Here is a 16,458-nt window from a genome sequence, read left to right as displayed (position 1 = left end):
TGTGTGCGCTCTAGGGAATTTGAAACTATCCTTCGAACTGTCTTGCGTTGACGTTTGCACAGATTCACTAAAAAAAACAAAAAAAACAGACATGCACCTATTGGCCTTTGAAATGTCACGGTAAAACAGATCAAAGAACACTTTTATTTTTCGCAGAAAATGTCACAAAGGCTCACCGACTGCATTCTCCTTGGCCCATGTCAAAGGTGACCCAGAGCATACTACGTGTGCATTGAATACGAACAGTAAAGGGTTAAATGTGTCGTCTGTGCCACTAGACAACGCGATCCATTTAGGCAAAGTGGATTTGCCATCTCCATGTCCTCCTACTTGGATCAACAGCTCAGCAGCTGACATTTCAAGCGTCCAGACGCACAGCTCACCCGATTCGAAGTGGCTTACGGATGTGACGTCAATAGCCCGGAAAACTTGAACTCGTGTACGCTTGTGTCATAACCAGGGAGTGCCGTTTGGTCTTACGTAAAAAAACACTCAGCCCCAGTGTATATATTAACAATGCTGTTGTTGAATAAAATACAGTATTTTTATTTTAATAAGCACACATTTCCCGAAAGGGCATGAATACAATTGTAAACACCTTAGTTTGGTCGGAATGACAAGAGTGGTCCTTACGTATGAAACGTGGTGTACGCTGTCATTTGAATCAAGCGCTCCACGTAACATTCGACTACCATCATGCACCGGGAGAACTTTTCCCCTTAGTGGGCGGGGGCATTTGGAGAGGCGTTGCCGCATTCTGTCCTCACAACCGAGATTATATGCAGCGTACTGTCACACGATCTTCCTTCATATCGCTTGCCTCTCGATCGTATTACCACCTTGTTACGAAAAATCACCTAAGAAAAAGAATAAATATGGCCAACTACATTCACGTACCCGAAGAGGCTCCGGCCGTGCCCAAAATAGACGTGACAGTTGAGGAGAGAGACTACAGAACCGGCGCGTTGAAACTGGTCAAGGAGCTGAGACCAAACTGGAAAGCCTCCGAGGTCAAAATAAAGGTGCAGTTTATTTCTTTTTTTGTTATTAAGTCTTTAGTAGAACGTCATTTTCCCCTTACCCTTGATAGTTAGAACGCAGTCACGCTAGCTTAAAGCTCTTGGAAGCGCATTCAAGATATCTTAAAGGCTCGAAACGACAACTTCCTTTTTTTTTTAAAAAAAATGGCCACTGGTGAGATGCGGTGCCGATAATGAATAACAAATGAATTTATAACAAATTATGGTTTTTATTCGTGGGATTATTACAACCGAGAAGGTGGTAATTTTCCCCCTCGCTGTTAGCATCTGCGTCACTTCCAAGTCACGATCGAAACCTTCGCGAGTTTTCTCCGGTCGCCTTACGGGTCGGTCACTTTATTAGGGACACACTCTGACCCCTAACCACCGGTGTTTTTAATGATTGAAGGGAGTGCTTATTAGTAATTATTTCATAGAGTAAATACTAATTATTTACCTTCTGCCGTCTAGTGGGATATACTTTTAATGCCTCTGCATGTCACTCTACGTCGCTGGCATAGATAGTCATAGTTTGGGTATTCTGTGGGTTTGCAGTTCCTCACTCATAACAGTAACCACAAATTGCACAGTGAGTGGTAAAAACTTAACACTGTCATTCGTACTAGAAGTAGAATTTAGTTCGTTTGTTGAAATTTACTCTCCCTATAACGTGGGGTCAAGTGAGTCGATTTTTTTGCACCCTTCCCTTCTTTTTTTGCATTTGTCACCCACCTCGGTGGAAAAAAGATCCGGTTTTCCCACATTGTTCCTTGCAATACTGCATCTATATTTGACAGCAGCAAACAGTTGTAGAGTAAATAAAATACTCAACCATTTTTTTTCCACACACATACACAAAAAAAATGTAGCAGGTTGATACATAAGACGAGCTGAGACTCTGGATAAATAAATACAAATTCATGTTCTTTAAACCATGAACAGTTCAGCGTTGGTGGTGTTCCATTCAAAAGTTGGAAGCTGACATGCATTTTAGCAAGCGCTACTCAGACACAGAGTTATGTTGTGGAAGGGTGGAGGGAATGTCAACACAACCAGGGCGGTCACATGCCCCTGACCCTCTTTTCCCATCTTCATCAATGAGCTAGTGGAGAGCAAAAATGGGGGACTCAGCAAACGCTGGTCATTGCGTCCGCATGAAAATAAAATTCCTGTCATTCCCAGTCGATGCCTCATAGAAGCAACAATTAGGGCCGGTATGTTGATACCCTGGCTGCAGCACAGCTCAAACAAATGCTCCAGGGTTCAAAACAGAACGGCTTGAATGGAGTCCAACACACATTCTCAAGTTATGTAACATGCAATTCTGTGGGTTTGCAGTTCCTCACTCATAACAGTAACCACAAATTGCACAGTGAGTGGTAAAAACTTAACACTGTCATTCGTACTAGAAGTAGAATTTAGTTCGTTTGTTGAAATTTACTCTCCCTATAACGTGGGGTCAAGTGAGTCGATTTTTTTGCACCCTTCCCTTCTTTTTTTGCATTTGTCACCCACCTCGGTGGAAAAAAGATCCGGTTTTCCCACATTGTTCCTTGCAATACTGCATCTATATTTGACAGCAGCAAACAGTTGTAGAGTAAATAAAATACTCAACCATTTTTTTTCCACACACATACACAAAAAAAATGTAGCAGGTTGATACATAAGACGAGCTGAGACTCTGGATAAATAAATACAAATTCATGTTCTTTAAACCATGAACAGTTCAGCGTTGGTGGTGTTCCATTCAAAAGTTGGAAGCTGACATGCATTTTAGCAAGCGCTACTCAGACACAGAGTTATGTTGTGGAAGGGTGGAGGGAATGTCAACACAACCAGGGGCGGTCACATGCCCCTGACCCTCTTTTCCCATCTTCATCAATGAGCTAGTGGAGAGCAAAAATGGGGGACTCAGCAAACGCTGGTCATTGCGTCCGCATGAAAATAAAATTCCTGTCATTCCCAGTCGATGCCTCATAGAAGCAACAATTAGGGCCGGTATGTTGATACCCTGGCTGCAGCACAGCTCAAACAAATGCTCCAGGGTTCAAAACAGAACGGCTTGAATGGAGTCCAACACACATTCTCAAGTTATGTAACATGCAAAAAAAAAAAAAATAGACACGCGTTGATAATCATTTCCTCAACTTTCCTTTTTTCTAGTTTTTCACCGACGGCATCACCAATAAGCTCCTGGGCTGCTACGTGGGCGCGGCCATGCAGGACGTTGTGCTGGTTCGTATCTACGGGAACAAGACGGAGCTGCTGATCGACCGCGAGAACGAGGTGAAGAGCTTCCGAGTGCTGCACGCGCACCGCTGCGCCCCTCGCCTCTACTGCACCTTCAACAACGGCCTGTGCTACGAGTTTCTTCAAGGCGCCGCCCTTGAGCCGGAGCACATCCGCAGCCAGCCTGTATTCAGGTATCTCCGCTGTAAACACTGTAAACACCTGAACGGGGAGTACTGTAAACACAAAAAGCCACGCTCCAATTATTTTGGCATTCATGAAATCGCATTGTCGGCTTTGGCAGACTCATTGCCAGACAGCTTGCCAAGTATCACGCCATCCATGCTCACAATGGCTGGGTGCCCCAGTCGGATTTGTGGCTGAAGATGGGCAAGTACTTCTCGCTCATCCCCAAGTACTTCGCCGACCCCGAGAAGAATGCGAGGTGAGCCTCCTGTAAAGTGACAATGTGTGACAATGAATTTGACGTGTATTGTTCTGTTGTTATATGTAACTAAAACGATGATGCTGTTAGCCATTTTACAGATAAAAGCGCTTTGATTATGACCTCACAGCTCTCACGGTTAAACCAACGCTGTATACACGGAGCAAAAGTCAAACATACAACAACAAACAATAAAACAAGACGTTCATAACAAAGACGGTAGAGGGGACAAAAACAGTCAAACTAAAAATCAAGCCTCATGCTGAGTTAAAAGCCAAAGAATAAAAATGAGTTTTGAGACAGGTTTTTTTAAAGATGGGCAGCGAGGCGGCTTGCCGATTGTTCATTGGGAGGTCATTCCGAAGAGAGGGACCAGCAATGGAAAAGCCTCCGCTTAGTTCTTAGTACCTTTAAAAATGTCTGGTCTGCAGACCTGAGGCATCGGGCAAGTTCGTAGGAGCGCAGGAGCTCTGAGAGGTAAGGTGGGACGAGGCCATTTAACTCTTTCATTCCACAAGACGTACTTGTACGTCTTTTTAAAATTAGGCCCCCGCCTACCAGGGACGTACTTATACGTCTAAGTATTTTTTTTTTTGCGTCAGGGTCTGATGCAATCTGTGAATGAGAATAAGCCGTTTGCATTGTAAATCATGTAAAAAATGCGACCAGTAGGTGGCAGTGGTGCCTCACCTGATTGAAATTTTTCTCCGTTTTTTTGCCCAGGAATCGCCATTTCCATGAAACTTAGCCATTTTGTAATGCCGATTGCTGAAGAATGGAAAACGATAGAAACATTTTTTTTTTTGCTGCTGAAAGAAGAGAGTCCAAACTTTATTTATTTATTTTGTTTATATAGCATTAGAACCAAATATTCTGTGCGCCTTGCAATATCAGTCAAAATCCAGTAAAACGCTGCGATTGAGGGGGTTGCTCCAGTGAAAATGGCTGGGATTGAATGAGTTAAATATTTGAAAACAAATAATAGGATCTTAAAAAGAGCTCTAAAATGTATAGAGAGGGGATGCCAGCCTAGGAGTAATGTGCTCCCTCTTACAAGTACCAGTCAAGAGGCGAGCGGCAGTATTCTGGAGCAACTGGAGACGCTGAATGGAGGATTGTCTGACTCCAAAATAAAGTGCATGATAATAATCCAGCCGGGATGTGACAACGGCATGAATGACTTGTTTCAAAGTCCTCTTGAGAAAAGGAGAGGTTTTACTTGAGCCACCTGCCGAAAAGGAAAGACGATTTCACAATGGCACCCATTTGCCGGTCTCGTTTCAAATCGCATGAACACTAACTCTTGGAGGGTAATTTAAATGTTGAGCCTATTTGGGGCCACGGCATGAATTGCGCATGTCTAATCAAGTGCAAGGAAGTCCAAAAAAATGAATGGGATGCCCTTACAAGGACAATAATGCTCATTTTTGCCCGGCTTTATTTAGCTACACGCAGGTATCCAAATCGCTGTTTATTTGCACTTTGGCACGACGAGGCATTTGGAAAATCGCTGCGGGCAACAACAAACTTTGTGTGTGTTCGCACCAAAAAAAAAAAGACCAATGCAAAACAAACATTGACGCCGCTCATGTGATAAACTTGTCGACGAAACACCCAAGCGCTGACCGATTTCATTCCGTCCCACCACCAGGTTGAACGCGGAGGTGCCCAGCCCGCATTGCCTGCGAGCAGAGCTGCTTTGGCTGCAGCAGAGCTTGTCGGTTCTCGGCTCGCCCGTGGTCCTGTGCCACAACGACCTGCTGTGCAAAAACATCATCTACAACCAGCGGGCCGGTGAGTCGTCCCACGACGGCGTGCCCCCCCCGCGCACCTTGCACGCCTCCGCATGGCACATTTCACTCAATTGCCGCCGCGTGTGGCGTAAAAAGGTGGTTTGGATAACTTTATTTTATTTTTTTCTTACCCGGAGTTGAAAGTGTGTTCGCGTCACCGTTCTCGAATGACGACAAATTTCCAAAAGAAAGAAGTAAAAGGCTGGCACGGTGTTTTAACGCTGGGCGAAGGGGGGGGGGGGCTGTCAGCCCCCCTCGCATGATGGCGGTGAGGGGGCGGGGCCATTCTCACAGTTCATTGTGTCTAGCCTTTCTCCCGTAGGAGGAACAGCCAAGGCCGTGGCTCGCCGGGGGCCCCTCGGGTGTAGTCTTCCTAAACAGGATGAAGTCATGGCAGCCGTGGCGCTCTCCAGTGCTACATGGCTTCAAGTTGCCCCCCCCCCACATACACTCTTTATTAGTAGAGGCTTCTTGGCAATGAGGGCGGGACCACCCTTTTTTTTTCCCCCGATTCTCATCGATAGCCACATTTGAACCAAACCGAAAGACGCTTCTGCCGAACCCGTAAGACTCAAAACAGGACTCCGCCCTCCGCCCCCCCCTCCCCACCACCACCACCACCGCAAGAGATCGATTCCACACCTCCGTCGGGTTCATTGTTTTAGCTAAAACACGATAGCCCCGCGACGCTAAGGATCAGGCCAACACCCGAGCGCGCCAATTGCAACGGCTTGCCGGTTCAACGCGGCACAAAAAAATAATAATAATAATAATAATGGCAGCGAGACCAAATTTTCTCGAGCGAGTGAGCATGTGTGAAAGATGTTTGCCCCAACTTTTTCATCTGCTGCACAGGGGGGGCTATAGCCACTGCCTGGAGGTGTTCAGTTGTGTCCCGCTAGGACCCACACTCCACCTGGTAACCCACCTCAAAGTGTTTTTCTCTGTAGCCCAGCACCACCTCAAAAAAAAAAAAAAAAAAACATGTTCAATGTATTAAGGCAAAAATCACCAAAAAATTATCCCATTTATTTGGCTTGAAAAGCATCCGTCCAAATTTGAATCTTAAAACGATTGTGTCACAACTGGACATGTCAAAGCAAGGGTTTGTATTTCGGGGAGCAAGCTTCTTTTGTTTTAAATGTGATTTTCTTTTTTCTATATGGCAAACTAAAAATACAAGTACAGTAGAAATGCAAATGGCTAACGTCTGTCCTGCATGAAGCCTTGTGAAATGTGCCCTTAGTTGGTGTTACGTAACCGCACTTGGCCCAAAGGGCGACACTCTGGCTGCCCTATTTTTTTAAATTTTTTTTTTTTAATGTCATCTAAATGCCTTTTACTTGTCGGATCCTCTCGTCTTGGCAAGCGTTCCTCTTTTCTGTACGTGTGTCCAAAGCAAACAGCCTCGCTCCTCTTTCCGTTCTTTTTCCTTTTGCCTTTTGACGCTGACTTATGCGCGTTTTCTCCCTCTGCGAGAAGATCTCAGCTGTGACTTTTTACGAGCTGATAACTCAGTTTGAGACGATTGCCCTCATAAATCCACAAGCAGCTGCTTAATTTTTTTTTTTCTGTCAGCTATACTCACACGCACAAAAAAAAAAAAGCTCCTCGAAGTGCAAACTCTTCCTTGACCAACACGCCCCCAAAAGAGACGATTTTTTTTTTTTTTCCTGGCCAGTCCAGTTGGACAGGAAACAAACCAATTGACAGTCGATTTTTCTGAGTTATCAAAGGAACACACACACACACACGCACAAAAAATGCATTATCATCATTTTGCATGACTTCTCCTGACTCTTGTCTAAACAAATCCTCTTTTCCTTGCAGGGAACGTAAAGTTCATTGACTACGAGTACGCTGGCTACAATTACCAAGCCTTCGACATTGGGAATCATTTCAATGAGTTTGCTGGTAAGTCTAGAATAAAAAGGGACAGTAGTTCTCAATTTTTTTATTTTTTTTTTTACACAGAGTACCACCTAAGGGGGTCTAAAGCCGAAATTGAAAAAAACATTTTGGTGAACAATTTATCTTGCATCCGCCAAACGCTTCTCATGCTAAAAAAAAAAAAAAACAAACAAACTAAAACTAATGCTAATAAAAACTAAAAGTACAAAAAAAGTACACGTTTTTCTAAAAATGAATTAAAATTAATGAATGAAAAAAAAAGGAACACGAGGAGGGAAGGAAGCACTTTCACACTAGACTACATCATGTGACAGCTGCACCCGAGGAGAAGAAGGATGCTCTGACGTCAGAGCCTCCCTCTCGTGGGGCATCGTGAGTGGGAGCAATTAGAGGTGAGAGAACATGGAAGGACGAAGGCAAACACTCCTTGCCGCATGTGGACGGGGGGGTGGAAAACCATTCGCATGCACACCACACCTCTGTTTAAAACAGACCGTCGCATGCCTTCTCACGAAACACACTCACACACACACATAATCTCGTGTTGGAGCATTTCTTCCTCATTGTCTCTTAAACCTCTGGTGCATTCACACCATCTCGCCGTCATGTTTAGCGCTTTTTCTCCTTTTTTTTTGCCCACTCATTTCTCTCCTCCGAGCTCTTACCTTCACACACCCTCAAGCCCTGCCGCCTCTATTACATGCGTGACGGATAGCGGGGAGAGGGTTTGCATTGATCTGAGCCCAGCTCAGAGGAAGCAGATGCTAAGCGAGAAGCCCCTACAAAGGCACTTGAAACAATAAAAATATATATGGACACATTCCTAGCGAGGCACGCTCACATTGTTTTTTTGCACAAGGACTCTGACTTGAGCGATTCACTCACAGGGGAATCAAAGCGGCTCAAAGCAGACACGTTACATTCTAGGTCAGTTTTTTTTTTTTTTTTTTTTTTTTTTACACCAAGTACCACCCAAGGGTATTAGTAATGAAATAACTAAATCTGAAATTGAAAAAAAAGATTTGGGTGAACTTCTTATCTTGCATCTGACAAACACTCCACAAACTTATTGACAAATAATAATAACAAATAAAAATAATACTAATAAAACCTCAAATAAAGCATTTTCAAAAAAAAGTAAATAAACTCTTTTCTAAAAATGAATTAAAACTGAATGAATAGAAACAAACAAAAAAAACCAACAATTCCAAACAATGTGTTTTTTAAAAATATATATATTTTTAATTCCTCAGGTTTAAACGAAGTGGATTACAGCCACTACCCAGCGCGCCCCTTTCAGCTGCAGTGGCTCCGTTCGTACCTGGAAGCCTACAAGGAGCACAAAGGCCAGAGCAACGAGGTGACGGACAGAGAAGTGGAGACGCTTTACGTACAAGTCAACCGATTTGCCCTGGTAAGTGCTTTTATTGCCGCCGCCACTTAGTCCCTCTGCCGCATTCGCTTGGCTTGTTCGATTAAGGCCAGGCGATTACTTTTCATGTACTAAAATAATGCCACGGCGAAAAATGTATTTGCTAGCTTGTTTTAGCTCACGTTTGCATCCGAAAAATGATTGAATCGTATTATTTTGACACACGCACACACACACACACACACACACACACACACGCAGACACACCTGTTGTGCGGCGCTAAATGTCACACGCGGGGGGAGGATGGGCGAGCGGATGGATTGTGTTTCAGGTGTTTGTTGCGGTTGCTACGGTGACTTTGACTCCCTTGCGTTTCGGGTCGTAGCGGCAGTCGCCGTGGCGACCTCGATTCCCCGGAAACGGACAACAGTAGCGGTTTCATTGAGTCTGTACGGGGAGAAAGGGGTGTGGCAGAAGGCAATTGCTAAACGTAATCTTTTATATGCGGCCAACGAAGCGATTTTTATTGACGTGGAATGAGATTCCGAGTTGACTTTTAGCGAGGTCGCCCCGCCTAATCCTTTTGACTTCTTTGCTTTCTTTTTCTGACAGGCATCGCATTTCTTCTGGGCTCTTTGGGCTCTGATCCAGGCGAAATTCTCCACCATTGACTTTGACTTCTTGGAGTAAGTTGCCGGGTACTATTTACTGTAAATGTGACGCAACGCGTTCTTAATTTTTTTTTTTTTCCTCTTCTAGATATGCAGTGCTGCGCTTCAACCAGTATTTCAAGATGAAACCCGAGGTGGCCGTGTTGAGCCTACCAGAGTAGGAGCCCCCCCCTGCTTCCCCTCCAACCGCTTTTTTTTTTCGTCCTCCAGCTCTTCCTCTGGCCTCCACTCCCATGCTCAGTGCCTCTCTTCTAACAAGCGTAAGGCGCCCTCTAGGGGCGCATGCTGGAAAGACTTTTTTCCATTCCTTGCCTGGTGGCGGCGGCGGCGTGGCGCGCTATCTATCGATCCACCCGCAAAAGTTTGAAGCGCACGAACTGACTCAGTAACCCGCACCAATGTGAAGTGGTCATTTCTATCTGCATATGGAAGGGCACAGTAGAAAATGAAGGGGAGCCAAACACTAATCTGTTAGCTTGGACGCGCCACAAAATCACAACCGTGGAAGTGCTGCAAACGCCTGGCGGCTTTTTTTTTTTTTTTTTTCCCCCTTTCTCGAAACCCTTATTTTTGGGCCCGCATATCTGCGTGTGCCTGATGTGCCAGAATAGCCATGTAGTCATCCTCTCTTGGGGCGTGTGTGTATGAAAAGTGTGTCAAGTGAGGGTCAAAACAGAGCTTGAAGGGCGGGGGAGGCTTAAATCTCCGGGCAAAGCAAAAAATGGCCGGTTTAGCATTCCAATGTTCATCGTGCTACTTTGGGTTTCTTCTGTTTGAAACGGGAGCACTCAAGACGAAAAGACCAAAACTTGCTTTGAAACATGTAGCAATCGTTCAGTGGAGACTGCGAAAAGTGCGACGTCATCTGTGAAGTGCTGCTCAGGGGGGGTGGGTCAAAACATACTGTTGATGAAAACACAAAAAATGGCTGCTAATCGACACACGGACCAACAGGCAAAGCGTTGAAAAGGAGGCCTTGGGAAGTACTCAAGAATCATCTCTTGGTTAGTTTTAACAAGCCGGCACCAAAGTTGCGCTTTATCAGTTGTAAATAATGCACGCGGAAACTTCTGAGAACACTTTCTGAGGTCTTCTGAAAATTTGATTAGGATTTTATTTTTATTTTTTTTGCAAATCGAAATAAAATAATCATTTACAGATGTGATTTATAGTTTTATCTAAAATTATTTGGGTCTGCTCGTTCTTTCCGGGAGCTTTGAAGTAACGATTTCAGCTTTTAAAGTTTTAAGCAGGGGCTTCCCGAGGGACTAAAACATGTCTACGCAACATGTAGATTTTAATTTGACTGGATTTTTTTTTTTTTCTTCCCATGTTCACATTGCACTGTTATCTTCCACAGTTGATAATTGGGTACTTAAATGTCGGTTTGCCAGTGTGCTTTTTTTTTTTTAATCTACTTGATTGAGAAATAAGGTCCACCGTTTATGCCAGTGATTAGAGGGGGGAGTAGAGCGGACTTAAATGTGAAATCACAAATCCATGCACATGAGCTTTCGAAATGTGAAAATCTTGCATAAAAGCCGGCTGTTTACATCCAGTAACTGTCACTTTTGGGGAACTACGGGCAATGACAAGTTTCTTAGTTATGTGATGATTTTTATTTTTTTTTCCTCATGCTTTCTGTGGCCATTGTAGTATATTGTTTATAATGTACAGTAAAACAAATTTAATATCTGTGCTTCTATTAAATTTTCTTTTTTGTAAGGTTATTAAATGTGAATAGAAGTGAAAAAATTGACATTAAATACTGTAAAAAAAACTAAAAATAAAATGTATTTACTCTCATATCCACTATGTCCTTTTTTCCCCTATATATATATATATATATATATATATATATATAAAATCACCGTGGGTTTGATCTTGTCACACATTAAAATACATTTTGCTGACTGCTCATTTCGTCCTGTAACGAGAGAACTCCCGTAATTACAACACACGTCCGCCAGGTGGCGCCATTCACCAGCTTTTGAGAGGCGCGAATGTGAGCGAGCAAACGCCACAAGATGGCGGCAGAGTCGCGTAAACAACGCGACCACAGGTGCATAAAGTAGTCAATCACGTTGAACGGCGTTTCAAAAACGAATCGAAACCAAGGGTGAGAAGAACACCCACGTTATTGTGTTCAAAACTATTGGCCATTCCAAAGTTGAAAGATTTTCTTTGAGCACAACCATTTTAAATCGTAGTGTGCGCGAAGTTGAATCTCAACAAACACTCAGCCTCGTTCCTCAACTCGCCCCCCAAAAAGATCAAAATGAGCGAACTACATAATGACGTAACATCATCAAACTCATTGTTACGAGCATCGCTCGACTTCAGGTGAGTCCTGCGACTATTTTCATAATTTCACAACATTGTCACTCGTCATGGCGCTTCACTCCAACCAAACATTTGTTGCTCGCAGTATGAGAGGAGTCCATTTTACAAACGCTCTTCCTTTACAGACGCCATACAGCAACTGCAGTCAAATTAACTGAGCGAAAACCTAATGAGAGGTAAACAATAACGAGCACAGTATTAATTAGAAACGTCTTAAACCTGATGAATAGCTCCATTAAGCTCTGTAGGACACACATTCGGTCTCACAACATTGATACAGTGCAACAATTGCAGTTGAATTGCCACCTATCGATTAACCGGGCGACTGAGGATCTGCACAGACATAACATTTTTTAGCACGCACTTAGGTATTTTCTATTTCTCTTGTTGGGACGTTATGTTAAAAATTACTTTTGCTGCTAAGACAATTTTATGGTTGGAATCACTTTTTTCAACAAATACCTGTTGTTCTTGAGCGCCTTTTTCGCAAATTGGGAATGTTTGAATGCCCGTATAGTTGCTTGAAGTTAAAATGTGTTAACGTCTATAGATATCGTTGCCGATTTTAAAATGCCCAATGACTCCTCTGGCCCGACAAATTATAGTTAAACGACCAGCAAAATCTCAAGTAATCTGTCTGTCTTTGATAATATTTCAAAATGTTTGTCACCTAGGCTGGCTGGGTGAAGATTCAGCACCACTTTCAATCTGATGGACAACACTGTCTGAAACGTGTCAAGCAGAATTTCCCCACTGGCCCCACACGGGTGTGAGCGCTCCTGCTCTCCTGTCAAAACCGAAAAGGTAAGCAGAGCTGTATTGAGTTTTGTTTGAGGCAAAGATTAGCTCCGGCTAATAGCGTTAGCTTCAGATTAGTGTTATCATAGTTTTTAATTTTCCATTCTGTGTTTTTTTTTCCCCCTCTCATTTTTCAAAACGTAGTTACTTTTGAATGCGGCGTCTGAGTCGCCGCTCGCTTCTTTTTATGCACGCAGCATTCCGACACAGCTTTCCAAACTCGGTGGCAATATTTCGATGAGGAGGGAGGCATAATTGGGAGAGGATCAGCGAACTAAACGAGTGGGCTCAAAGATACCGAGGCAGATTAGCGGCGCTTCCCACGACGTAGACAGCTCCTCATCACCACGTCGCTGCCTAAAGTTTTCGCTCCCAGATTAGCGGCGGGCGGGACAATGCTCGCGCAGCTGCCCGCGATACAATAGCACAAGAGCGGGAAGTGGGAAGATGAATGTGTTATCATCACAAAAGGGATTGTTGGCTTCAAACGCGCTCGCGCATCCCTGAGGATCAAACGGGTTGTCGCCGCGTCGCCGTTCTTCCAATCTTTTTCTTCACTTTGCCTTTCTCCAACCCAGCGGGGCCCAGAAGCTCAAATCTCTCTCTCATCCTCTCTAAGCCATTGTTGTTCGAAGCAGAACAACAGCTCAATCCCATTTATGTGGAGTTCTCCCACTTCAAATTCACTCTCCATTGTTTGCTTGCGTTTCTCGTAAGAAAGAAAATGTCGGGCGTCGGGGGGGCCCCTTTGTCGCTTAGGTGTCAACTCCCAGACAGTAGTGTGTCGCTTTATTAGGCAACAATTGGCAAGAATGCGCCCAGAATGCGATTGTGCTTGAAATCGGATCGCAGAAGGTGGCGAAAAGTAGGAAAAAAAAAAAGTACGGTGCGAAGTAGTAAACTATTTATGTTGAATGAAATACTGAAAGGCTTTTCAGTGACAAAAAAAGTCAAATAAAAAAAGACTATTTTATTTTTTGAATTAAAAACTTAATTCTTGAACACTCTTAAAATTGTGTTTCCAATAAAAAACTGACACAACCAATTTTGTCATTTTGTTTAACTTGTAATCTCACATAGTTCCTTTTAAAATCAAGCAATCGTCAAGTAACCAAATTACGATTTAAAATCAACCAATCAGTAAAGTAACTCAGTTACTTTTAAAATCAAGTAATTAAAGTAACAAAGTTACTTTTAAAATTAAACAAGTAATTAAGTTTTAAAATCCCGCAATCAGTAAAGTAACTCTGCTACTTTTAAAATCAAGTAATCAGTAAAGTAACTAAATGAACCAATCAGTAAAGTAACTAAGTTAGTTTTAGAATCAAGTAACCACTACACTAACTACATTACTTTTAAAATCAAGTAACCAATAAAGTAACTGCGTTACTTTTAAAATGAAGTAATTAATCAAGTAAGAGTTAGTTTTAAAATCAAGCAATCAGTAGCGTCGTCACCAAATTACTTTTAAAATCAAACAAGAAAGTAATTAAGTTTTAAAATGACGCAATCAGTAAAGTAACTCCGCTACTTTTAAAATCAAGTAACCAGGAAAGTAACTATGTTACTATTAAAATCAAGTAATTAGTAAAGTATATAAGTTACTTTTAAAGACAATTGTATGTTACTATTAAAATCAAGTAATTAGTAAAGTATGTTACTTTTAAAGACAATTAATAAAATAACTTTTAAAACCAAGCAATTGTTAAAGTAATAGTTACTTTTAAAATCAAGTAATCGATAAATTAACAGTTACTTTTAGAATCAAGCAATTCCTAACGTGACGAAAGTTATTTCAAAATAAAGTCATCAGTAAAGTAACTAACTTGTTCAAAGTAATTGGCAACACTGTGGATTGGTCAAGCTCCACCCCTCTTTTATTTTATTTTTTTAGCAAATTAACTACACGTGTATCCAAAACCGCAAATTCTGCAAACATTTTTGAAGAACAGCGTCAAAGTATTCGTATGGCGTTACTTCCCACCATTGTCAGAACCACGGAAGCCACCAGTGATGCTTTTTAAGTGTGCTATTTGCATTTCATGCAAAATAGCAAGGATGCAAATGACTTTTTTTTTTTTTTCTTTTTTTAGATTTATGCATTACCGTCTAATCCCCCCCCCACCAAAAAATCTTCTCAAGGTGCACCACTCGGAATATGATCGGCGCACGTGCACAACCAAAACCCTCCCGTGACCCGAACGAAAGCCATTAGCGGCCTGCGAAGCAGCTGGCTGATGGCACAGTCGTATCCGCGCCGTCGTTGCACGCAGTCACCTGAATGCACCAAGCCGCTGCAAAACATTCAAAAACGACGACAAAATTACTTCCACTCCAAGTGCCAGCATAATAACCGACATTAAATTCGAGTCATCTAGTAGGCAACATTTATGCGTAACTGTCATTGAACCTTTATGTGCCATACATGACATTTTTTTTGTGGTCATTTTTACACGCAGCACAAATATTTGTGCATCTTTTAATGCATTTGGAATGAAACTCAGTCTTCGGTGGATTTATTCATATAACAACCCCCCCCCCCCTTTTTCACCATACTTAGTGAGTCAGTTGGACTAATTCCTCAACAGACGTGCACTTCATGAGCTGACAGATGAGTTGTCTAAAGCGACAGTTTCTATGGAAGCATTAGCGCTTTTTTTTTCTTTTTCTCCATGTTTTTATTTTTTTTTTTCGTTTTTTTTTTTTTTTTTAACACCCATTCTGCCTGCTTTTATCTCTCGCGCTGGCGTGCGCGTCGTAAGCTTTTCCGACTTGAGACAGAGAGGGATTTATGTAGAGCAGCCAGATTTGTCACTGATGCTATGGTCAGTAAACACCAAGATGCATTCACAGCGCACCGACGCGACGAGTAAATCTCACGCGCGACGGGCATTAAATGCACAGTGCTGCTGTTGTGCTTCCCAAGAGAAATCAGAATTGGGACGAGTACATAAAAAACTATATGGATGAGATGCTTTTTTTTTTAATATTAAATAAAATAGACCTTTGGCTGTGGGAATCCCAATTTTCGAAGCTCAGCTTATTGATTCGATTGGATTCCTGAGGCCAGCATTGCTTGACTTCATCTTGGCAGACGAGCCAGGATGGAAGATTAAAAAAACAACAAAAAAAACCAACAACCCAAAAAAAACCCACACTTGTGGGGTCATAAAATTAGGAAGATATTCAAAGTGATTCATTTTTGAAAATGTAAAAAAAAAAAAAAAAAGTCCAATTTATTCAGCATTTCAATATTGCGTACAGTTCTACCAATCGAGTGTCAAATTAATCGCTAATTATTTTTGATAAAAATGACTACTTTTTTTAAATGTGTGTTGCATTTGTGTGGGAATATTGACACGCACGCATACACATTATTATGTCATGGGAAAAAAAAATCATGTGGCAAAATAACCCTGCTCATATAATTGTTTCTTCGATCGAGCTGATTTAAATAAAAAAAAAAGAAGGAAAAAATACTGTTTCTTTGTACTTAAAAAAAACAACCTGACCCCTAGTAAACGAACTAAATTTGCTTCGAAGCCTGATTACAAATTTGAAACGTTCCTACAATGACAAAAGTTGAGTCATTTTTTTTACAGTGGTGGTGCCTGTCATGCTCCACACGGCCGATAGATGTCAGCAATGCCCCGTTTAAGAGCCTCCTTGTAATTTTTTTTTTTTTTTTTTTTGTGTGACGAGCACTGAGAGCGCATCTCGAGTACTTTGCAGTTGGAGATGGTACAGATGGCAGGCCCTGAACGCAACACTTCTCCACACATTTCACTCTTCGCAGAGTGATATCAAAGTCAACTCAAAATGGAGGCTGTTGCCATCAACTTGAAACAAATTCTCACACTTCCAACAAAATTGAAT

The 16,458-nt window shown here is 42.3% G+C and overlaps 1 protein-coding gene across 1 annotated transcript; it reads left to right on the top strand.

The window, feature by feature from the left end:
- The first annotated feature begins 731 nt into the window (after nucleotides 1-731).
- On the top strand, nucleotides 732-11,249 carry etnk1 (ethanolamine kinase 1). The gene is made up of 8 exons (XM_019896400.1): nucleotides 732-1,022; nucleotides 3,183-3,442; nucleotides 3,553-3,693; nucleotides 5,345-5,487; nucleotides 7,317-7,400; nucleotides 8,651-8,811; nucleotides 9,383-9,456; nucleotides 9,530-11,249. Exons 1-8 carry the CDS (start codon nucleotides 780-782, stop codon nucleotides 9,600-9,602), a joined length of 1,179 nt encoding a protein of 392 aa, XP_019751959.1. The 5' UTR covers nucleotides 732-779; the 3' UTR covers nucleotides 9,603-11,249.
- The last annotated feature ends 5,209 nt before the right edge of the window (nucleotides 11,250-16,458 follow it).

The sequence above is a fragment of the Hippocampus comes genome, unplaced genomic scaffold (genome assembly GCF_001891065.2).
Source record: "Hippocampus comes isolate QL1 unplaced genomic scaffold, H_comes_QL1_v1.1 scaffold196, whole genome shotgun sequence".
NCBI lineage: Eukaryota > Metazoa > Chordata > Actinopteri > Syngnathiformes > Syngnathidae > Hippocampus > Hippocampus comes.
This window is presented reverse-complemented; position numbering and strand designations above follow the sequence as displayed.

Coding starts and splice junctions, on each gene's coding strand:
- etnk1 (XM_019896400.1), top strand. CDS start 780: ATGCAGCGTACTGTCACACGATCTTCCTTCATATCGCTTGCCTCTCGA. Junction 5,488..7,316: donor CATCTACAACCAGCGGGCCG/GTGAGTCGTCCC, acceptor TTTTCCTTGCAG/GGAACGTAAAGTTCATTGAC. Junction 9,457..9,529: donor ATTGACTTTGACTTCTTGGA/GTAAGTTGCCGG, acceptor TTCCTCTTCTAG/ATATGCAGTGCTGCGCTTCA.